This window comes from Myiozetetes cayanensis, unplaced genomic scaffold (assembly GCF_022539395.1).
Source record: "Myiozetetes cayanensis isolate MyiCay16 unplaced genomic scaffold, myiCay2020 scf1, whole genome shotgun sequence".
NCBI classification, from domain to species: Eukaryota; Metazoa; Chordata; class Aves; order Passeriformes; family Tyrannidae; genus Myiozetetes; species Myiozetetes cayanensis.
This window is the reverse complement of record NW_026086604.1, coordinates 141,124,599-141,150,169: the sequence shown is the minus strand read 5'-3', so window position 1 is coordinate 141,150,169 and position 25,571 is coordinate 141,124,599. Positions and strand designations below refer to the sequence as shown.

Below are 25,571 nucleotides of genomic sequence, written 5' to 3'. Positions count from 1 at the left end.
ACTGGTCAAGGCAACTTTAATATAGTATTGCAGCAGCCACATAGACAACATAAAAATGTTCAAGTTAGAATTGCCCAAAATGCAATTTAACATTCCATTAACTTTTCTGAAATCAGTATCAGTCTAATTTATTGTAAAGTATTACTTATTAACAGGCTAAGCCAGGATGTTCTTTGCTTCTGTGACTAGTGAATGAATAATGATGTTTACCTAATGCAGAAGTGCCATATGTAATGATTCGAGGAGAAGATGCATCTTCATTAACTCACCTCAATGTAAGCTGTGTCGTTGTTTGCATCCTTGATGTGTGGGAACCAGTCACGAGGCGGCTTGGAGAGGTGTTTAGACTCTGTGACAAACCACAGCAGCTTTGGCCAGCCTGAGGTACAAACAAAAGTCAGCTTTTGTTGAGTTTCTGCTGGATAAGACAAGACAAAAGTCTTCCCTGACAAAGCTTTTTTCCTCAAATGCCTGTGTCACCATTACCTAAACACTGATTCTTTTTGAACCTCAATACAGTATGGGAAAGAAGATTTTCCAGCATTGCTTTCTTAACACAGCTATCCTTGTCTTCTCAGACAATCCCTGAGGAAATGGCCAGGCAGTTCGAGCTGTTATTGATCCAAACAGTTTCATTACCACTCTCCTGCCAGAGGTTACTGTCCCTACACGTAGCCATAGGACTGAATCATAAGAATGCTTCTCATCTACTACAGTCCTAAGTCTGTTGGTTTAATTTTGGTTGTGGACACAGATGATCTGAGAAGCCCAGCTTAGCCAGTAGAGAACCAGGTTGGGAGCACTGGTGCTGCTCTCCAGCCATGAGGTGGGCACAGCCATCACCACCAGCAGTGACACACCGGGGCACTGGTGTCCCAGCAGGAACGGCTGCTCCTGTGGCAAGTGTTTCATCACGGGCCTGATCCTCACCCACAGCCACTAAACAAGTGCAATGTTTACTACTGTTGTAGTAAATGACCAGTGAAAGTCACTAAAAGTAAGGGTTAGATTACCTTTAAACTGTGGAATCTCCCCTGTGGGGCTTTTAGGCAGTCCTTTATGGCATGCATCGCTGGTCAAGGCCACAGTAACTCCACAGCTTCCAAGCAAAAAGCCTATTTGTTGACTTCCTGCATCCTAAGAGATGACAAAACATATAGAATTGATTAGAAGTGATTACAGGCTGAAATAATTTTTGTCCTTGGGCATATTATCTTGAGAAGAAAATAGTCTCTTTCCTTTAAGATGATTTCCTTTTAGCTGATTATCAAAACTCATCTGTACATTGACAAAGGAATTCCACAACCTAGACATCCTCCTGTCTGTATGAACATAAATCATAAAGAGAATGGAAGACATCAGATGGCACCTGCTCTCGTATCTCTTCGGAAATAATGATGAGTAGCTAGGACAAGTATAAGAAGGTTGTTCCTTCCAGAGGGATCCTTGGAGAAATGGGAAGACAAGGCCTTCACAAAGTTCAACAAAGGCAAATTCAGAGTCCTGCACCTGGGGAAGAACAACCCCCTGCACCAGCACCATCTGGAAAGCAGCTTTGTAGTAAAGGGCCTGGGGGTCCTGGTGGACAACAAGTTGAATGTGAACAGCAATGTGCCTGGCACTAAAAAGGCAAATGGCATCCTGGGCTGTGTGAGGCATTGTCAGCATGCTGAGGGAGGTGATCCTTCTCCTCAGCACTAGTGAGGCACATCTCTAGTGCTGGGAGCAGTTCTGGGCTTCCAAGTAAAAGACATGGAGCTACTGGTGAAAGTCAGCAAAGGCCATTATATTATTAAGGGACTAGAGCAACTCTCCTATGAGGAAAAGACTAAGAGCTGTGACTGCTGAGCCGCAGAGGAGAAGGCTTAGAAGGGACCTCATCGATGTGTACAAACACCTGTAACAAGATGGAGTCAAATTCTTTCCAGTGGTGCCCAGTGACAGGACCAGAGGCAATGGGCAGAAACCAAAACAGAGGAAGTTCCCTCTGAGCATCAGGAAATACTTTTTACAGGGTGACTGGCACAGTGTGCTCAGAGAGGTTGCGGAGTTTCCACACTCAGACATATCCAAAAGCCACCTGGATGTAGTCCTGGGCAACCTGCTCTAGGTGGCCCTGTTTGAGGAGAGAAGATGGACTAGGTGATCTTCAGACATCTCTGCCACGCCCAACCATTCTGTGACTCTGTGACAGTTCTGGGAGATAATATGGAATATAGATGCTTCCACCTGGAGAAAGCTCTAAACCCTTAAGATGCTATATGGGCATACAGTGGTGACAGTACCCCTGTTATTGCTGATGTAACCTGATTTGTCAATAACCATTTCATTGAGTAGTTACAGACACGTTTCAGGAGCACTACATATAGTCAAGTGCCCATTAGAGTAAGCTCATTACATTTTACTTTCATCAAGGGCATGTAGGCACTGAAGCTAGAAGTCATGTGATGATTTTCAAGTCTAGGCCATAGCTGTTCTTTAAGAGATGCTGTGTTTCAACAGCATTATGCCTGCTGTATGTATAGTATCTTGGCATGATTATTTTATAAACTTTACATCTATTCACTAGGCTCTTCAACAGAGTAAAACCTGAGATATAAATGCACATAGAAGTATTAACCCTTTCTTCACAGAACGGTTCTACATCAACCATAAAGTACACTTAACCATGGAAACAACCAGAAATACCGTACAGTTGCCTTAATCTACTGATTTATTCAAAACAAAATTGTATGATGAAAGCCCTAGAGCCTATCTGACTAATTTTTAATGAAATTTTTATGTAGTCAAATAAAACCATCTAAAATGGAGAAGGAATCAGATCAGAAAAAAAAGCAAAGGCTTACTTGTTTTCCATAACACCTCAAAATATGTTTATGGCAGCAATTATCAGAACTTTGATAGCTGAGCAAGCAATGTGGGACAATAAACTGATCTGTCAAGTCTATGCTATATAACTCCTTCCATCCAGAATTAGAAAAAGCATTTGGTTTTGCTTACTATAACCAGAATGCATGTAAAACCAGGAAAAAAATGAAAAGGCGCTTTTTCAGGAAGGCTTTTTAAACTTAAGTTGGTGTATAATCTTTTCCAACATAAAACCAGACAATGAGAGTTTCTTTTGAACAACAGAGAATAATACTGGTATATCCATGAACAACATTTTGGGGATCATGTTGTTGACTCCATCACACCTGCACCAGTGGGGCTTCCAGAACTTAAAGAACTTTGTCAACCATTACAGTCTCACTGACTCTCGTGTTAGCTGGTCCATATTTGTGTTGTCAAATCTGTGGGACAAGCACTTAGCCAGATCTGATCTTGGTTCCACGTGAGGATGAGATCTGGTGTCTCCACTCTTGGGTTCTGTTCAAAGAAGGGAAATGTGGGTGCCTGAACAATGCAGGAGAGATGGCTCTCCTTGGTGGTCCCTCAGGAGGAATGGCAGGAAGAGGAAGGCTGGAGTACTCCATGGAGAACATCACTCCTTGGGCAAGACACAGCTTCTGAGACCTGCTACTCTTTCATCTATTAAGGGAGTCATGAGTTTCTTAAAATATCAGATTCATACTACCATTACCCAAAATTTCCCATTAAATTTAATCTAAAAAATGTTTACTAATATTTTAAGAATTTTTAACTACCAATTAAATAAAAGGCATATAAATTCTATAATTGAATGCAGTAATTGCATTGATCTCAATTTTAAATTATAGTGTTATAACTGTATATCCTATAAAAGACTGCTAGCAAACTGTTTCACCACGGTGTCAAGAAAATGCCAATTCTCAAGCAATGAAATTCCATTTAATGCAGAGCTTTATAAGCAGAAATTAACCTAACAAATTCCATAAGAAATCTAATGTAAGTAAACCAGTAGAAAGTGTGGACCTTGGAGCATCAGCATACCATAGCCCTGGGGGATATTTTTGCTCTTCTGATAGCAAAACAAAACAACCAGAAAAGGAAACTTGTATTAACAGTGAAGTTTTTTAGATAACACAAGAAAGACTGACTACACTTTCACTTAGTGCCATACCAACTGGCTCAGAGAATGTTCACATAAACATTATTCATTCATTTGTAGTAGCTCACACTTACAGATTACTTAATACAATCTATGCACGTCACAATTTACAGATTGCTTTACATGAGGACAACCCCATCTCACATGGGCTGAATCTTCAACCCACTCTTTTCTGTGCAGTTATTCTTTCAACTGTAAGGAAAACATGACTAAACAATTATATGATGTAACACTACCATAGAAGTTTGGAAGAATTTCACCAGGTGTGACAGTATCTAGCGTGTTTTACAGACTTTCAAATCCTGTGCCATGCCTTGGTAGCCACACTAAATCCTGCCTTGCAAATTAAGGCAAATTAAGATGCTGAAGCAGAGGTGCTGTGATAGACACTGTTCCCAAGGGCCACAGGAGCTGAGGATTCTGCAGTATGAACACAATGAAGCTTTCTGGCAGTCTCCTACTTGGTGTCCACCAATTCCATTTTCAATCTCAGTCTCTCACACCTCCTAACTAGTTATCACCACCTTCTGCCTGCTTCTGATGGCTTCATCCTGACTTAAAAAGCTAAAAGTACTGCAGAGAACAGAGACATGAAGAAGGGGTTGACATCCCTTTCCCCATGCAGGTGCTCCTGGGATATCTGCTGCCCCATAGAAGAAATTGTAGAGACACTGGACTGACAGCCAGTAGGCAGAAGATCTGAAACTTCTATACATCCCACATACACACCACAACCTTACCTACACACCCAATCCTGTGAACACGATAGTCTTTGCTCTTCCTCGTACCTCAGGCATGACAGGCCCAGAGCACTGAAATCCTTGGGCAAAACTTGTACGTTTGAAAAATGAAGTTTGAGCTAAAAAATGCAGTCCTTTGCCTGAAGCAGTCAAAGCTCCCATGTGGGCCATGAATAAAGCTACTGACTTTAAAGGCATTGATTATTTCAGATTTCAGAGACAAGCTATCGGCCTGCCTTTTGAGTAATGTGGAATGAATGGTTGCATGCTGAAAACTACTTTGTAAGTAGAAAAAAATACAATCAAATAATCTTCCCTCCAAAAAACCCAATATCCTCCTCCCATCTTAAAAAAAATTACTCTCCTGCCTGTAAATGGAATAGATTTTCACAACACACTGGTTTGTCAGCAGTATTACTTGGTTTTTTGGTAATTTATGCTAATCTGCCACTTTGGCAACTCCCTACTTGTCACAAACACTTTGTTTTGCTGAATTTTGTAGGGTAGAAAAAACCTCAGGAAACCAGTGGAGACCAGGTGAGACAACTCAGTGCAGTCCAAACCACAGACAAGGGGAGACTTGCCAGTGATGTTCATTGTCAAATCCTCCACAGTTCACAGTTTGAAATGACACGTAATGCAGGTGGAAGGCAAAATACAGAGTTGAGGTATTGTAGCTTGAGGTTCGAGACCACTTGCTGACTTTGGAGCTATCATTTTACATCTCTTGAAGGCACACAACGCTTGCTGAGGTAACAGAAACTGAGGTGTGCATAGCTTCAGACTATGTCTGCACATACCTAGAGAGATCAATCTTTCAGATGAAGAGAGTCAGATATCCTCTTTGCTGTAGGCAGCCATTCAAAGTTTTCTAAAGACTTTTATTAAAAAGTCTTTATTCACCCCTTTAGGGTGAAACCTAAAGGTTTTCACCCATACCTGGAGGCAAATTGTCTTCTTCCTGCTGTAGGGAGTGATAATTCATTGTCAGGATAAAAAAATCCCACGTGTGGCTGCATTTCAGCATGCTGTTAATGTCATTTCTATAATGCTTTGTGAGACTATCTGTGTGGAGGAAAACAATTATGATCCTGTCTCCGTGACTGAGAGTGCATGTCCTTATCTAATAAGAAAGGAAAGAAGAGACAGCCTGTGCAAAGGTTGGCCTGATAAAGGGTACTACTGTTCACTTGCAAATCCCAGACTGTTTTCAAAATGAGAATTATGTGGGGGAGCATCACAGACTGAACTAATCTTGTTTTCTGTTACAGTGCTTATTTGAGCTCCAGTGCCCTTACACTACCAAAAACTTGCTGGTAAAGAACAAATAGGGCAACTATTAGACTTAAAAGTCAAAAGTGAAAAGGCATAAAACACAGATCTCAAAAGACCTTAACCAAAGTTAAACACAATGCAGATGCAATCTTCATCATCAGCTTTAAGATGAAGAAATTAGTCGGACAACCATTTTGGTATCTGCTTGCAATTTGCATGTGATATCTGCAACCATGAGCAGTCTTAATGTCCAGAAGTCTTAATGAAAGTAAGACAATGGTTATTTTTGGCAGGGGACACTGCATGAAATGTGATATGCCCTCTAGGAAACTATAATTGCCTAAACTTGAAAATATAATAAGAAAACACAGATTTTAAAGGATCTGAGATTGACTGTGGCAAAATGAGAAAGGACTTCTACTCAGTGCTCCACTGCCAAAGTGCATGAAAGGAAATAGACAGGCACCAGGGGCTCACATGAGGCTGAAGGAACTTAAATTCTTTGGAGAGACTGGAAGATCGTCACTGAAAGAAAAATACATAACATTTTGTGCATATTTTAAATTCAGGGGAGAAAGAGATGCATTGTCAAAAGATGTTCAAAAGTATGTTGAGCTCCAGTGTTTCTGGCGCACTACAGCCCAACGATGACTAAAGCTGAGAGGAAGCAAAGCTCATTTTATCTCAGGCCCTGAAACACTAGGAAAGATGTCAAGGTGTATTTCCTTTGGAATAGAATTCTTCCTTCAATGGAAGACATGACTGGGACAATTTCACTGCCTTGAAAGAGACAGACCTCCCTGGCTACTGTTGAAGCTTTAATAATCTTTCAGAATTGAATAAAAAGAGCTCCTGAAAACCAGTTTTTACCCTGTATGAAGCATCCTTTAAAAAACTGAAGTGCCCTGGAATGGGTATGTCCAGATTTCCTATGACAATACACAGGCACATTCTTCCAACCACAGTGTCAGAGCCAGTGTCTGGAAGAGCACAGAAACGCCTGCTAAGATCACACAGCAAGATGCTTGGGAACACCATTTTGAGTGAGAAATTAAATTTTACATGCTTTTATGTCTCACTCTGCCACAAATTCTGCTTAAGATAAGGAGGCCATAAAGATCTATGTGGGATCGCTTTGTTCATATGTTCACAGCATGTGACTGAGCATAACTATGAATGTGCTTGGAGGACAAAAATGTTATTTTCACATTAAAACTGATTAACTCCCCTGACTGTACCAGAGCAGAATAATAACAATTTGCATGGCACCCATCAAATGGAAAAAAACATTGACCTAAAAAAATCTAAAGAAGAAGAAATCAAAACTGTATTTTAAAATCTTTTCATAAGGGACATAGTAAATCACTGTTTGAACTAGAACTTGACATGTTGAAACTCCCGTTTTCTATTTTGATGGCCTGTTCTATGATATACAGTTTGTATGTCACATCATATCACACATACAAGGAAACAAATACTCCAGCTTCAGACAAGATTAACAAAAGTGGCAGTGCTGAAGGAAGAGATGTTGTATAGGACACATTACTTGCTAATGTTTGGGAAACACAAGCAAATTTGGAGAGAAGGACATGACTATGAAAGAACAGACCCCATAAGCCAAGGGATGAGGATTAGATATAACAATTTTGGGGAGTGTTGATGACAAAAGCATTTCAATGCTATTAATGTAAGGAAAGGAGGAGAAAAAAAACCATGCTGCTTGTTTTATCACTACAATGACCATGGAAGCCCTGACTACTGCTTCTAGAATAAAGATTTAGTTTCAATGTATTTGAAAAAAGCCTCAGTATTTCAGTTTTTAATTTTAGATCTGATGTTACAAATCTAAAGAGCCAAAACCATACTGTATGAATGACAATTTACAGGTCTTTGCTGAACAACAGGAAGCATTATGGGAATAAAACTGAAGAATGCTGCATGGTTGCTGGGTATTCTGGCAATCCATCCCAGGTGCTAGGTCAGACAGGTCTCCTGAAGTCCTGGGATTATTCTAGGTATTCTGTCAACACAAAGGTGGGATACAGAAGGAAAGAGCAAGTAGAGATGGACTTTCACCTAACAATAAACTGGAAAAAAATCTTCTCAAAGTCTTACAAAAATAACAGTCATGCTATGAAGAAAGGGGAATGCATACAAAATCTACGTGCAGGTAAAGTAAAAGCCTTTACTTCCATATGGATACAGATGTCTGCAGAGTAATCTGTAAGCCAAAAGTCTATCTGGCTACAAACACTGCTGCTCAGTTTTAAAATGCCAGGACAAAATTTTGCACAGAGCTGTGAAAAACTCTTCTTATGAAAATGCAGAACAGTACTAAAGCTGCTCGTACAAATTTTTAATATTAAAAATGTGCTCCTAATATAACTCCTTAAAATAGACCATCCTGTATTCTGTAAGCCTATAATATAATTGTGCATCTGTGTGTTAGCTCACATTTCTGTCTTCCAAAAAGCAACCCAGAAGATGCCAGAATGTACTGAAGCATGTAGAAGAGAGGATAAATAATGGGAAAGCATAAAAGAACAGTCTAGGCCATTGTGTGATGACACGAATGACATCTTCCCACGGATGCCAGAAGCAATCCCCTGCAATTTGATCAAGCAGAGGTATTCCTTCTGGGACTACTCAGAACACGATTTTCATCTCATTGTTTCCACTCCAGTTGCCCTTACATATAAACAAATGCAAAAATATTTGCAATAGTATATGCTGTGAGATTGCATAGTTTTATTTATAGATTATGGATCATGTTGCTTTTTTAACTGACATCTCTGTTATTGTTTTATTAATTTGATATTATGGCAAAAGATAAACAGCCTGAGTCTGTATATATTCTTTTATAAAAATATATATACATGCATGTGTAAGTGTATATTTATATATCCATTTATAAACACATATTTTAAAAAAAACAAACACCCAAGAGGTTCAGCCAAATTAGGATAAGTTATTCATTTGACACAGAATATTTACTTGGACAGCTGGATTTTATAGTTTAATAGATGGATGTGGTATCAGATGTTCCAAAATAAATCAAATTTACACCTATCCATATACTTTAAAATGTCATTAAAACTCAGAAAATAGTAACAGGGAAAGACATTAGACTTTTCACCCTTCAAAGCCATGTTGCTTCTTTTTTATCAAAGAACGAAAGCAGATTTATCCCTTTGGGCACTCTATAAGATCTCAAAATGTACATACTCTGCTCGCCTTATTTTGTTGACACATATAGAATCTCTAGTTTATATTGAAATAATGCACACTGTTATGTAACTGCCTCAACCTATCTGAAGGTACTGCACTTGGATGTGAAAGCATGATGACAGCCCAATGCAAATGAGTTGTATTTCTAATAAAGTCAACATCCTTGTTCTACAGTCATGTCTACCTCTCGGTGCTCACAAATACATTTTACAAGTAAAATAGTATAACCTTACTCCCCAAAGCAGGTATGGTGGTTGAGGTCCCATCCTCTCCTCTTGCACTGCCTTTTTAGCTCACCTGCATCTTTCCTCCAGTCTTAGCCAGTTTAAACTGGGCTACTTCTTGTCTCCTCTTTCCTGTAGTTCCCATTGTCCTTCCTTCTGCTCAGTCACCCTCATGTCTGCTGTGCTGGATCATGACCTTTTAGTGTCTGATCCACTCACTCACTCACTCACTCACTCACTCACTCACTCACTCACTCACTCACTCACTCACTCCATCCATCCACCCATCCATCCATCCATCCATCCATCCATCCATCCATCCATCCATCCATCCATCCATCCATCCACCCATCCATCCATCCATCCATCCATCCATCCATCCATCCTCTCTCTCCTCCTTCTCCAGTTTATCAAACCACCCCTTCCTCCAGCTCCCACCCCTTCTCTCCTTGCCAGCTTCTGGTTTCACAGTGGCAGGAGCCCACCACAGATGTTGGCCAGGGCACGTGTGATTGTAATGGAGAAACGATGAGATCAACTCAGCTTCTCAGATATGAGGACGGTTCCAACACATTCAGTTAGGAAGAAATCCCCAGATATTTTGAGCTGTCAATTTGCTACGTGAGATGTGCAAACTGAAAAGCCTTTGTGAGGGCTTAAAATCTTGGTTCATGGCTTTCATTTGAAAGGCAGGGTACCTATTCATGAAACAAAGTTTTGAGCTTCTGCTTTGGGGTGCTGTAACACTGGAGCATTTCAAAGAAAAGTCCTTGATGGTTGAAAAACCGAAAACATGAGCAAAGCTATACTTTTCCCCAGCCCTTTCCTTGGAAACACTTTACGTCTTCAGTCAACATTTTCCAAAATAATTTAGTTTAAAAAGGAAAGCTTGTAAAGATTAAAGAACATTCTTCGCGTGGACAAGTCCAGACCAAGTAATTAAAGTAAAGCATTATTAGTGCTAGTTAATAAAAAAGTGATTATACAAGGGGATATGTGGGAGCTGCCAGCCATGGTAAATTAAGGGGATATGACAAAAAAGCCTTGTAATGAATAAACACATTTTGCTGTATTTACAACCTTCAAGGCATATATCCTCAGAAAAAAATGCAAGTTCAGCAGCATCAGTGTAAGTGTCCCAGCTGTGGTTCACCTACACCATCAACCCCACTCCTCTCAATGCCCCCAAACACTCTTTCTGGCTGGAACTTCTCTCCTAATACTTCCATGGGATACATGGTTGAATCTCTGAACCAACACTGGACGTGAAAGGCTTTTGATTAGCAGTGGTCAGTTTTCTCTATGAATGCATGTTCTGTGGCAAGAATTCCTGAACCTAATTTGTTCAAATGCCACCCTTGGCAGAGAGGGCCGTGGTGACAGAAGCTTTGGGACACATATGCACACAGAGACACAGGAGAAGGCATTTCCATAACTGCTTTGAAGTAGCACACACAGCACTAGTGGCATTATAACATAGCTTGGGTTGCAGGGACAGGTGGAAAATCAGCAGTTGTTGCCAATGATTCTTTGTCAGTGGCCAACACCAAAGCGTTTTGAAAGGCTACAAAGATAATCCATCTAGGACTGGTAGAACTGCAGTCTTGGAAAATTTTCCTCTCCTTTTTCAGGCGGACCTGCATTTGCTGAAACTACAAGCACATCTTCAGATTTTCCATCACAGAAAAGAAGGAACTATATATAATTCACCACACAGCACTATCTTTGTATCCTCATATTCAGAGTTAGTTAACCACAAAAATGTACTCAAAAGCTATGTTCAGTTGTGATTTATTCTGATGTAAGTTTCAAAAAGCAGTATAGAGAAGAAATTTAGTTCCCTACCTTTCTTGTAAGTGGCACTTCAATAGGGACGGGGACAACTTCAGCAAGCAGGCAGCCATAAAATGCCACCATGAAAGCAGCAGGATCATTGTTAGGGAACACGAGCGTTACCTGAAAGAGAGAGATGTACATTAAAAATATTTTATCCTAGGTGTAAAATAAAGATAATTGAAGCTCCTGTGTTTCCTTTTGGAGAGAGCTGATTACTGAAGCATTCTAAGATAACAATTCAAATGCCTAATGACAGACAAATGAGAAATCAGAAGGAATTTATTCTGATAAATATTCCTTTTATGAACACTTTCCCTTAGGATGTAGTTAAATATTTTCATGCTGTCTTGTTTCCCATATTGACAATACCCTTCATCTGGTTCTCAATTAACTGATTGCTTTATCGGTGTTAAATAACCAAGTAAATGGATTTGATAGAACTTTAGATTCTAATATAATAATCTGCTTGAAGTTACTGAAACTGAAGTGGAAGTGTGACCACTTGTAGACTTACTATGTCATTAGGTCAATCATTAACACACTGTTTTGTTTAACTATGCTGTGCCTCATGCAACAGTTTAATTTTAGGACTGGACTGTAGTTCAAGTGTAGAAGTTTCTGTGCACTTTGTGCACACAGATAACTGGTATCTAGAAGCAAACGTCATATCCATGACGCACCCCAACCTAGGTGTGGATTTGTTGAACTTCACAGCTTCAGGACTAGGGTTGGGGAATTATTTAGATAAAAGAATGCCAAAATCAATCACAGCAAAGCACCACTATGCTCACTAGGTGCCCTCCTTCCCCCAGCGTGCTGAACTGTGCAGCTTAGTCCTGCAGGCAGTGCAGACGATGTCTGAGATCCTGCACAGGCAAAGGGGAAGGAGAGGTGAGGGTGCATGGTCTCGCTGAGGATCCAGCAATTTACAGAAATCACAGCTCTCCTTGCAAGGGCAGGGAATACTACTGCTCTCACTTACTGCTGAATGACCTCAGTGGCTGGATCCTGTCTACAGTTTTGTTTTGGTTCAGTCAGATGGATGTTTTCAGCTCTTGTCTTAAACAGCTGTAACACAGCTGGTAACTATCCTGCACGGTCAACTGAAGTGGCATGCAAAAGGAATGGTGAATGATTTCAAACCTAATTCCTTTGGACTCACACACAGGACCTGAGTGTATCATTACAGCATCTTGAAATTTCCTGAAACTACTTAATAGCTCTTGAGTTTTGACTGCTTTGATATCCATTGGAGTTTTGCTGAACAAAAATCATGATATTTTCATATACACTCCAAGGTTCAGTTACTGGAGATTGTGTTTCCAGAATTCAGTTAAGATAGTCACCTTCTATACATTAACTGGATTCCTTCAAACTAGAAGAAGACTAACCAACCTTGTCCAACTGGGTCTGAAATACCTGGTTTTTAAGCTAAAGATTCTCACTTCATGACAGTTTAGAGTCAGAGCATATACACAGCTACTTTGTCTGCACACTTGCACATTAAACAATCCAAGTGCTGGATATGGTGGTGCAGAACGTATGTATGTATTCTACAGGCACAAACTATAAACAGCCTCAGAGGAAATGGAAATACAGGGATTTTGCCAGGTGCAAATCCTGTTTGCTGAGCCCAGCAAACATCTGAAAGAACCTAAAAGATACTTTGAGGGTTGTGGGTTTTGCACTGGTCTCTGCTTACTTAAAAGCAGTGAAGGTTTGGATGGGAATCTTTGCAAAGGAGCTGACAGAGGTGAGAAAAATCTCACTGAAGTCCAGTGGGAAAGAGGCATTAACTTCCTATCCAAGAAACATTAATCACTAACAGACTTGTACCAAATAAATAAATAATGTGTGTAAAAGCAAAAAGGGCTAAGCTTGAAGGAAAACAAATCATACAGTGTATATTAAGAGATGAGAATCTGGTTATCTAGTAGATATTTCAGAGGGCAAGCTTAATTTCCAGGCAGCTGTCTGGGGTGATGTAAGGTTAAATTTCTGAAGTTACTATAGAAGGCAAGTGCAGTTTGCCACGTATAATACCAGAAGCAGGGAATGAAATGCAGGCACATTCATTTATTTTTTGGCTCAGACAAAGAACATAAGAGGTGAGGTAATGGCAGTCATGAAAAATAGAGATTGTATTGATAGAAGAGGTTTTTAAAGGGAAAAATTAAAATATTTTATTTAATATTAACATAAGGAAAAAATGACATTCTCATTTAGAAAAGACCAGAAATATATGCTGTGTTTAATTTAGTGTGTAAAAACTGCCTTTAACTGTTGTCACACAACATACATTATGTCAGAATAAAAAGTCACCTTCAAAAAGGTCAGAAAGCTTTTATGTTATTACAATAGGGGCATAAAAGCCAGAATAACCACAGCCTAGAGCATCAGAAGTGCAGTAACACCTCATCTTCAACATGAAGTTGCTTCAAATGATCACGTTCCCGTTACACAGGGATGCTAGGCAAGATGTTTTTACAACACAAAACATATGCTTTCAGCACTCAGCTGTAAACATTTGTTTCACTCTAATCTAGGTGGACTTAATTTAGCAGAGCTGCAATTTGTTCTTTATGTGTCCTGCACTAGCTAAATTTCCAGCTTTCAGCCTGAATTATCCACAAATCCTTCCTTAATGTTAGGAGATGCCAGTGACCGCTGCTGTAAATGACTACAAAGATAGGCAGGCAGCACACAACAGATAAGGAGAGATGCACACTGCCCATACATGAACTTTATTCCTTTTGGAGCTTTCTGGGTGGACTGTTTTGATGTGTACACCAGAACAACTTGCTGCTTCTGCTGTTGCTTAGAGACACAGTTGTAAGTCAAGTAAAAGAGATTCTTCAGATCCTAGTCCTGGCTGAATGCCATTGTAGGAAGCAATTTAGATTAAGGATATAGAGATCATTTAGTTATTTTCTTTGTGATTTATTTCAAAAAGAAACACAGGAAAGACTGTCATGTTTCATTTTTCTTCTTTTTTTTCTTTTTCTTTTTTCCTTCTGGGAAGTGTTACTGCATGCTTTCATTCTTGAAGCTCTCTCAGACACGTGTGTTTCTCACATGTGGCACAAGAGGATCAAGTGAACCAAGAGTTTGAGAATTGCTATCAGACTCTGGGCAAAAGACTTAATCCCACACTCACAACCCTAAGCACTAGGACAGGAGACTAAAATTTGCATTTCTGACAAATTTGTTCTGGAATAGCCATTCCACAGCTTAAATCCAAGCTGAAATGGGACATGTGGAATTTTCTATAAACACTCTGGCAGACAAAAAGGACAGTAGGCTCAGCCAGTCTTAGCAGACAAAGGGAGAGGTTTGTAAGTACATTGTTAGCAAAACCATAGGATGTTCTTGTCTTCATTTAACACCTTAAAGTGCTACCTTTGTGACTCTTGCTCTCTGTGGGCTGTATCCATTCACTTAGATTCAGCCTCTAGCACTAGCAGCATCATAGTCAAGAACTAGGAATGGAAATATTCTTTGTTACCAGTACACGTCATTTATTTATTTAACTGGCTGCCAATATGTGTTTACTTTGCTTGACTTTGTCCTCCACAATGCTTCTCTTGTTTTTACCATCTCAAAAACTACAAAGTCATTAGTAAGGAAGTTTTTCATCCACATGACACCTCCAGGCTCCATAAGCAAGATTTTGCTAAACAGACTGTTGTGCTATGTCCAAAAATCACTTTCCATGGGAATGTTTATTGTTGATGTTGCCACAACTTCAAGTTACTATTCAGGGAGTATCAGCTCAGATTATTTATTTTGCAGTTCAAAACATCTGTCTGAATGATCAGACTTCTTCTGAATAAACAGCAGATTTCAGTTCCCACCCCTCCTCAGTATTTCACTTCACTAATTTCCTCTGAGTACCCAAAATACCTTATTTTTTCTTTGTCTACACTGAGTCTGAATTATTAGCAATGAAAAATCTTTGAGATACTCACCCTGTCTCCAGGTCGTACCATTGGTTCTTGTTTTGTGCCTAATTTATGCAGTATATTGTAAGCAACCTTCATACTTCTGGTCCAAAGTTTGCCTATTAACACAAAATTTTTGAAATTAATTTAAAAATTCTTATGTTTTACAAGATTATTAAAGAAAAAGAATACCTGAGAAATCGGAAAAAAAAAACAACAGTAGGAACATTTATATTAATTTTCCAACTAAATATGATATGACTACTTAAAAGAAGTTTTCTATCAACTTCTTTTTTTAAGAGAGCGGGACTCAAAAAAAAAAAAAAGGGGAGAATAGTTTTCTTTATGACAGAAGTTTCTTATTTGGAGAAAATTGGATCTTGACTCCAAAAACCAACTGTTAGAAGGGTCTGGAACATCATCAAGTCCAGACATCACCCTGACACCTCAGCTGTAGCAACTTGGACAAGTCACATTTCAGCACAGACTGACCTCTGACAGTGATACTCAGGTTTCCCAATTGCACTTCTCATACCCCAAGACACCAAGGGAAAAAGGAAAGGCATCCCAAGAAGCAGAGACAAAGTAAAGAAAACCCCAACAGACAGAGAACATCCCACATCCAAAGGGGCACACTGAAGCAGCAGGGACCCTCTGAACCTTAGCACATCCATATGGTTGTTTCACTTTTAATTCTGGGCCTTCTTCCATTTAACGTGGGTTTTTCTTCTCACCTGCTTCCATACCCTCCCTTCTCTCAGTTTCATTTCCCTTGCCCCCGGTACCCTTCCTTCCTGTCTCTCTTCTCCCATGCTTTATCTTTCCAGCACCATGCTTATCTGATCCTTATCAAGTCCTCATCCCGATATACTATAAAGTAAAATTATCTCATCAATATGCCCACATCACATGCCTTTCATTAATCCTTCAAGTAATTGGCACCTTTGCTCTTTCAGATGCTCTTTGTTTAGAGACCTTGTTACTTTCATTTGAACAATACCAAGTTTAACAGCCCTTGTGCTTGGCTGGCCCCCAGGTATTGTCTTTAAGCTGTATTCAGTCTGACAGTAACAAATCTTTAATTCATGGCCACCAATAACTGAAACGATAATAGGTTCTGACAACAGACTACCTATGGAGTTCAGCAGTTCAGGCTCCCAAACATCTAGCATTTCTATTTATAACTAAGCCAAGCAGTTGCTATAATAAGTTCCTCCACATCCTGGTTATAAAATGCAATACTACTGAATTATTTTTAAGTGCAAATCTGATGTAAATATAAAGTATGATAGGAAGGCCAGATTTTCTCTTTTTTCCCACTAAAGGAAAATTGGAAGGGTCTCTGCTGCTTTTTATTGAGAAAGTACTAAATGCAATTATTTCTTACGAAAACAGTAATACTGTGTCATCAAACTATCCTTTGCAAAGTTTTTAATTTATTTAAAATTACTCCAGTGTTTGTATGTTGAACTGTCTTGATGCTCAGAAAGAAACACAACTCAGTTCTGTTCCAGTGGAAACTCAGCACAGATACAGGCATCTGTCTGCAGGATTAACCCTCATGGTGCTATGGCAGAACTACCTGCATTTGATGGAAAGTAAATCTTTGAAAGCATCCCTGCTGCTACAGTTAACACTTGAACTTTACAAGTGAGTAGGATAACAACAAGGATGCTTTAAGAAAGTAAATGTTCTTTTTCTTAAAGTTTTCCAACATTAAAGTTTCAGTGGCAACAAACTTAAAAGAGCAATTAGTAATGATACAGGAAATTGGAGAATGGAAATCAAAAGCCTGGCAAAAGTTCTGAATTGCAAAAAAGAACCATCTTTACACAAAACACTTTCAAGCTTGAAATGAACATTGAATTTTTAATTCCTTTTTCAAGACACATAAGGAGCTGCTGTGAAAAGTTCTGTCTGAACTATAGAGATTAAATCTGTTACAAGCCTTAAATTTGCATTTGTGACATACACTAATTTTTTAGCTATCAAATGTGACATCTTACAGTATTTTCTTTAAAATCTAAGAACTATTCATATTACAGCATTTAGGCACATTCTTTCAGAAGTACACAGGTACCAGTACAATCATCTCCAACTAAGAGATCTGGCTAAGTGCAGAAATTAAGTTCTGTCAAAAATTGAGACAATTTAAAGGAGTACTTTCTAGTAAAGTGTTAAATAATCAAATCTTTATACACATTTTGTCATGATGCTCTTCTATTGCCAAAATTTTATTTCAGCTTCTGAAACATAGAGTATACAAGGCTGCCTTCCTAATTCCTCACCTTTCTGCTTGAATAGACTTTGAATTGCACAAAAAATGCCCATAATATTTTCTAGTAATCAGAAAGGACTTGAATTTTTTGTCACCACAGCCCTTTCCTTCTCTGTTTGCTGTTGTGATACCAACCTTTGTTAAGGAGCTGGAGTAACTGGCCATGCATGTGCCTTTGGATATAAAACTGTGGAAAACTGGAGTGAATTAGCTCGTTTGCCTTCAGCTGGAAAGGAGCTGGAATATAAGGGCATTACAAGCTCTATAATGTCACTCCAACCCTTGTGGGCTCTGCCTGCCCCCAGCTGCTGCCAACTCTGCTCCAGGGTGGGCAGGGGTTGCTAGGGGCAGGCAGAGACCCCCAGGCACCCTCTCGAGCAGGCAGAGCAAAGTCCAGCCAGATCTTGAACTGAATCATGTTCAACAGGAAGCCTGTAAGTTTTCCTGCAGGGTATATGACTGTGTTCCAAAAAAGTAAATTCAAAAAGGGCCACAAAAGGAGTAGTAGTCCAGAAGCTGGAGCCAGGAATGTATGGGCGATCAGGGCCAGATTGGTGGCTGCTGGATGGGACACAAGTTTCTGACTAGGGGTAGACTGAGCCATGGGTTTATTCTGCCACTTTGGCTGTTTCCCTCCTCTGACATCACTGAGAAACACAAAGGGCTCAACGCCTGCAGGATAAAAGCCCTCAGGAATAGAGGATGTTATAAAGACGGAAATCTTTGAAGTGTTTCCTTCCTTGGTTCTGCCTAGGTTGCAATTCAGAGTAATTCTTCCTTTGCAAACTTGAGAGATTAGACATCGCTGAGAAAAAGCCGATTGCTAAAACTTCTCCCACAAATCCTGACGCTGTGACCTTGCTGTGACCTCCATGCAGTGCCACATCTGTGCCGTGGGAGTGGGAGGCCTGGCAAGGCAGCCAGCTGTGCCTCATCCAAGGCTCTGAGACAGGGCTTAGCACTGCCAGGCCGATCCTCGCGTGGGATAAGCCATCTTTCTTACATGGGCTCCAGCAGGAAGCCGGCTGTTTGCAGCCACTGGGGATACACCCCATTGTCCTCAGACGGAGTTCAGTGAAGCACCAGCTCTCCTCAGATAAACACACTGCCATTAATCTTCTAATGAGCTGGCCTGAAGACAGAAGGGCAGATGGGGGAACTCAAGCCATAGCTTTGGTAGTGAGTGGACTGGTCAGTGTTCCAGCTAGTGATGGAGCTCTCTCTTCCAGCCATGCTGCTGCAGCAGGGAGCTGCCCTTGGCCACAGCATGTTCTGCAGGAGGAGACTTGAGCAGCACTGCTGCTTTCCTGCCATAAACACCAGACCCCACGAGCCCTCCTGCTCTTCACATTCCTGCCCACATCCCCACTGCAAGCGGGGTCCTTCAGAACAACACTCCTACTCACTGCACTGGGACAGCCTTCCAGGCTCTGACCTCAGTAGCCCAACATTACCAGATACTCTCTTGCATTTAAAAATGAAGAACTGGCACGTCATCTACAGAGGTGTCCAGTGGTATTTAAGGCACAAGGGTGTTTCTCCAGAAGGGGCCCAGGCTCTGCAGACCCTGTGCAAGGACTGCCAGTCACACACACACACACACATCGTGGGTAACACAGGGCAGTAGACATTTAAGAACCTGAATTACCCCTCAGTTTTTAGGTCACAAAACTATTTCCCAAACAAAGCAGACTGGTAGGTGTATGCGGAACAAACCCTCAAAACAGGCATTTAACACACACCTTGTTGCTACTACAATTTATAACGTTGTTTTTACCTCCCATGGAGCTGCTAATTGTGGTGCTGCCAAGATCTTGTATAACTCCACGAGATGGTAAGAAATTAAGCTTTTCTCTGCATCTGTCATTGCCTAAATTATAATTGCTTAAGCAGTTAATGAAATATATCTTCTACAGATGATTGCATCTCCCTTAGCCATGTCTGCCACTTGCCCAGTGCTGCTGCCAGACTCTCTTGTCTCAGCAGCGTGCTTATGCAGGGAGGGCTTTAAGGTTCTTCACACACTTGCAAACTAAGTGGAGTGTTTCCACTGCCCAGTAAGTAACAGCAAGTACCACTACACCTCTGAATCTGAGCCATATCTGTCAGGCATCACGTATGCAGATATGCTCAGTAGGACAGGATGGAAACCAGCATCTCGCTTTCAGGCAGCTGTGACAAACACTGTTAACACACATGTGAGGCAAGTTCATTTTCTCTTGCCACTGGAATTTTACTTTAGTTGATCAGTAGTAACTCTACAGCAGCAATGATATATCTTACATTTTGCTTGTATTCAGTCTTGTTCTTTTTTTAACAGTCTATTCAGAGGGCAGTATCTTTAACCAACTAAAATTTAGCAAGGGTAGTTAGTTAAGCCCCAGTCCCATCTGGTTAAGCAACACGTGAGGGTAAAGGAAACCACAAGGTACTAAAAACCGCACAAAAAGAGATCTGTTAACAAAAATTCGATGATTTCCACATGTCACTGAAGTAAATACCCTTCCTCTTCCTTTGCAAATCTGTAAAAGGACTAAATGTCTGTGTTGAATGTAAAGAAGGTTTTAAGAGAAAAGCTGTATAAAGGAAAAAACTCAGAGAGAAAACAAACCACAATGAATTTCCCTATCATCTTCAGGACGCTTTTCAGAACCACACAGCACTAACTCAACAAAACCAAACCAGTGGTCGCTTACCAATCTCCGTGCTCAGCAACTGCGAGACTGCCAAAGTTCAACTGCAAATAATTTTGTCAAATATTCACTTTCTCAATATCACAGTACGACATTCCTTATATTAAACAGAAACAACAGTATTTATTAAATCTGGTATGAATGGCAAACTTCCTAATGATATGCAGGTAGATGGGCTCTTTTTCTGCTTTGCAAAGGAATAGTCCCAGCTCTACTACTCTGTTCACCCTTTCTTCATAAACTCTTTAGATTCATCCTGAGGAGTAAATGAAGTTGTTGCATTTTGGGATAAAATAATCCAAATAAAAAGAACAACAGTGTTCTATTGCAGAGAATAAAAGACTCCAGACATACTCAGAATAGAGGTAACCTTGCTATTACAGTGCTGGACACTGTAGTCTGAATCATATAATGCAGTAATTTTCTACCTTTTTACTAAAGAAATAAAGGTTTAAAGTATTAAACAATCATAAGATTGATATCTATCTAGAGATTTAAACCATGACTATCTGTATCTCTGAGCACTGAGTCATTTCAGAGATAAGGACAGTCTGGTTATGTAGCTACTTGATCAGAAGAGTCTTAAATCCATCTCTCTCCTTCTGTTTAATATGAAATTCCTGGCCTAGGAGATTCTTGCAGCAAGGATAGGGAGGGTGCAGGTGCAGCATGGTTTGGGGCTGGCTATTTTTGACCTGTTGTTAACTTTAAGACGTGCCACCATATCTCCAGTATAAGCAACATCATCTCTGCTGATGATACTCAATATGTTTACAGCTGCATTATTTTTTAAATTGGCAATTCATTTGAAAAAAAAAAAAAAAGTCATTTTCCAAGCATTTCTTTCTCCACAGAATCCAAATGGATAAAGTAAAAATGATCCTCTGTCCAGAGAGTCTTCTCTGCTCTTTTTTGCTAGCCTTGCTGTCTCCAGTGGGCCTCTGACGTGGGAAAGAAACACTATGCTGGAGCTACTAAAAATGTTTTTTAAAAAATCTGGTTACAGAAAGTGTTAGATAAAGGAAATGAGATTCTTCAAATCAAAGTTAACTGGTACTCATTTTGTTGTTTTTAATAATGGTTACAATAAGAAAGCTCCAAACTTGCTCATTCCTAAATTACTCTCAGCTTTTTACTTTTTCCCCAGCCTTTCCGATTCTTTTTAGAATAATTATTTTAAGTAAAAAAAGTAACTGTGATAGCATAAGAACTATATAGGATTTAATTGTCCTTTATTCACGTTTGTCCTCTAAGAAATCACTAAGCACTTCATTATTAATACCAAAACCAGATGCCTGACTACTCTGATTAACTTTGTCTGAGCCAGAAATTGTCTTCCTTCTCTTCAAAGCATGTATTAGGTTTCTAGTCAGAGTTCAGACTCATATGAAGCCTGATAAAGACATATTTCCTTTCCATATCTCAGACATTTCAATTTATGCATATTCAGTGATTTGATTTATAAAGGGATTGAGAACAACTTAACTAAGATGTTCTCCACTTAAACAAGTTCCCAGAGGAACAAAATATTTGAGAAATAAGTAATATTCATAGCGTTTCATTCACTAGAAGAAATTTAAGAGTTTTGAGTACATTAAATAAAGATTACAACTGGGGCACTGAGAAGAACTTCAAGAACTGAGGCAAAACGCTTCAAACACTTTCTTGAAAATAAAGATCTGCAAGTGCAGTTATACATTTCTTTTAACTCCACTATTCTCAGACACATGGACAAAACCAGTCCTGACATGTTATGAAGACAAGGAGCTCAAAAAACATCCTGAAAAAGACATAGGAGACACAAGGCATTACAAATTAGATGAATTCTTGCAGAGAAATGGAAAGGCAGAGCCAATTTTAAGCAATAGCTGAAAGAGTAACTTCTTTCAACTAGTTACTCCTATGGCCCAACAGCACTTCACAATCTAAAGCACTCACCATTTAAAGTCACTCTGACACATATCCACATAAGCTACCATTAGGTAGAGAAATTCATTCCAGAAAATCACACAAGGTGGTGTTACAGCACCAGTGTCATGCCATGGCATATCACAGCTTGGCCATTGGTCCGACCATTCACAGATGTCTCTGGATAGGACAGCAAAGGAGTTGTGAGGAAGGCTTTGGAGAAGGAGAGTTTTGTGGACTCTCAGAGAGCTGCTTTTCAGAATGTAAGGCCACCAAGGGCAAACAGGAAAGCATCTTGGATAGATGCAACATTTTTCAGGGCCAGAGAGAGTCTGATGTTAAGAACCAAGACCAAGGTGGCAGACGGGATGAGATTTCACCCTGTAGATGCGGCAAAAGACCTGCATTTGAAAAGACTTGCTCCTAAAATAACCTGTGAGGTTTGGACACAGAATTATTGTAAAGTAAATAATTGGGGGTTGTGTATGATACTGTAGTTACAGCCCAAGAGATGGGCAGCAATACTGCAGCAATCCACTAAAGAAGAGATAAATATGGTTGGTGTTAAAGGTAATTAGAACTCCTACTCAGATGGGCTATGATCTAGCTGACAGCTACAGAGACACTCCTGGAATCCATCCTGAAAAGATGGAAAGGAGTCTGGAATAAGTAGGCAAAGCTGCAATTCATCCATGCAGACAAGAAACTAGAGAAGATGCTGAGTACAAAAAAAGTAGGGATCAAAAGACATCATGTAGAAGCCTTCTCTTAACTGGAAAGTTGGAGGATAAAGGAAGAGGATTTCCATGAAGACAAGGGGTGTGAGAAAAGACTGAAGCAAAAGCAGTAAACAGAGGCAAAATATTCAAGAGATAGTACATAGTGACCACATTAACAATATGTCAAAGACCAAAACTCTGGAAAATTAGAATTATTCTTAGAACTCTTGAATACTTGTCAAACATTTGAAAATTCCTGGTAATGGTGTTTCCTTAGACTGGCAAAAAAACCTAAAAATAATTGTGAGGTACAAAATCAGAGGGTACTAAAAGTCCTCAATGTTGATATTTTAAGGTTTCAGTCACCTGATCATAGCATGCACATGAGGAAATTCAGTGTCACATGTGGTAGGACTGTGATTAAGCTCACCCTTCAAAAGTTTATCACTACCAGGGCCAGTGGAACTATGCACAGGGATAAAAATTCATGGGTAGGAGTGGCTTTGCTGAGTTCAAGGCTTAATGTCTATTAATGTTCAACTTTAAAAAATGCCATGCCTGCAATTGCTACAAAATACTGCAAACATGGAAGGTGGACAAGCAACAGCAAAATCATACATAAAGCCACCAATAAAATGGCAGGGGGTTGAAATGTTAAGGACATTTCAAAGGCAGCTGTCATTTAAAAAAACTGCTGTGGCATAGTGAATGGACATTTCCAGTGAAAAGGAACGTCAGCTTGAAGTGCAGCTAGCAGAGAAGAATTCAGTAAATCTATGAAATGTTTTGGTTTGTAATTTCTTTTATCTATAAAAAGAAGGGGAAAAAAAAGAACTAATTTTTTTTCTGACCTCAGGAAACTACTAAAAGGTAACAGTAAAACCATATCCCAGAGTTCTGCCAAATGAAAGGTGTGAAAACATGAATTTTAATCCTGTTTTTCTCAGGATTTAGACAACTTAGAAGAGGAAAGAACTATCTTAAGACAGAGAAGGCTAGGTGGCTCTGTGAGCCAAGCAGATGAGTTCCTCAGGTTGATTTGCTCAGCCTACAGCCTCAGGCAAAGCAGGACATATGCTCAGACTCTCTGGACAGAATCCCAAATTCAGAAAAATGGCCTGATTCTCAGTAACATCTTAATTTCCTTCCCTGTCCAATTTATTTAGGGCATTCAGTAGATGAAATGAATTTCTCTTCTGCAAACATGTAATTGCAAACTTTAAAATTCTTCCCTAGTTCCAAGAAAATGTCCTTAAGGAAGAAAAACATTCATCAATGGTGAATCACATGTTTGCCCCCTAAATTAAGTAATTTCTTAAACTCTAAGGTACCTAAAGGGAAAATGTTTCATGCATGACCCTCAGTTGCAAAGGTTCTGTTATGCTTTAAAAGCCTTTACTTTCAATGCCAAACTTGCAGCAGACATCTTTCTGGCCAGGGACCTTCACTGAGTCTGACTCCTGAATGGAAAGGAATGTTCAGCACTGAACAAAACAGACAGACCTGTTTATCACAGCATGTAACAACATTCTCTGCATAGAACTCAAGGTCCCTGAGAAGGTAGAAATAAAAGAAGCAAAATATTTTTTTATATCCGTATCAATAGATTATGGAAGTGTTCCAACTTGCTTTCAAAGTCTGACACTTATTCATAATAATTCCTTTGAACATCTCCCAAAAGTCCCCTGAAGATGGCAAAATTAGAAGCAATATGGGACTTACTTGTCAGAGACATCCTTTTGTTTATTTTTATATGGCTTTTCTTGGTTGCAATAGATTGTCAGGCAGTAAACACTGAACTACATCAACATACCAGAGATCACACTGAAATATATCCTGGCAAATTTATATCAAGGGGGTACATTTGCTAGCTGTACAACTACGTATCAGGAGGAATAATTCAAATCACACTTACTACAGTGTCAGTAGAACATGGAAAAAATCCTATTTCAACTTCTTCAGGAAGCTGATGGATTTTGTACACCAGGTTCTGCTTCTGCAGAACAAAGCTGGGGTGATATCCAAGGGCAATGGATTTAGACATTAATCTTCAGGAAAATCTGCCCCAGGATGAATTTCTGTTTAAAAGGTGGGTTTAATTTATAATCTGTTATTCCATGGGTGTATCGGCTCTTTTCCTCGCTGCGAAATAAATCATGCTATAACATCTCAGCTCCCCATACTCAGACACCAACAGTTTCAGAACTCTCTTACCCTACTCAGAAACTGAACAGATGCATCATTACAGGTCTTTTTTCAACTGTATATTTATGCATTCACTGTACACAGACACTACATAAAACATACAAAAGACAAGTAGTTTGAAGAGTGCTCACCATATGTGAGAATATACAGTGGTTTTCCATTAGTATCCATAGTGGTTAGGCAAGGAGCTTTCGGTGAGATGGTCCCCCATCGCTGCAAAGCTGCTTCCAGAGAAGGTGGCCAATTTGTAACCACACCTAATTGTTCCCCTCGCATAGCCAACATCTGAGCTCCTTCTGGCTTTGGCTGGTTTGGATCTGGCTGTTGAACTTATGATTATGAAAAGATACACAGTTACCATGTAAATTCTATACCTTGTGTACACCTGTGTAATCAAGAGAATAAGTTACCTTCGCAAAATATTCTGAAAACAATAACATATTAGAAGGTATTGAGAAGCAACAGAGAAATATAACAGAATAATTAACACAAGATCA

General features: G+C 39.6%; 1 protein-coding gene across 5 annotated transcripts in view; it reads right to left on the bottom strand.

The window, feature by feature from the left end:
- DIP2C (disco interacting protein 2 homolog C) overlaps positions 1–25,571 on the bottom strand; it is a 314,466-nt gene that overhangs the window by 78,547 nt on the left and 210,348 nt on the right. For all 5 annotated transcript variants that reach the window (XM_050319574.1, XM_050317041.1, XM_050316246.1 and 2 more), the window contains 5 exons: positions 25,206–25,403; positions 15,299–15,390; positions 11,340–11,450; positions 1,014–1,137; positions 270–379 (listed from right to left, as the gene is read on the bottom strand). In XM_050319574.1, coding sequence (XP_050175531.1) covers positions 270–379; positions 1,014–1,137; positions 11,340–11,450; positions 15,299–15,390; positions 25,206–25,403 — 635 coding nt within the window. The remainder of the gene's footprint in view (positions 1–269; positions 380–1,013; positions 1,138–11,339; positions 11,451–15,298; positions 15,391–25,205; positions 25,404–25,571) is intronic.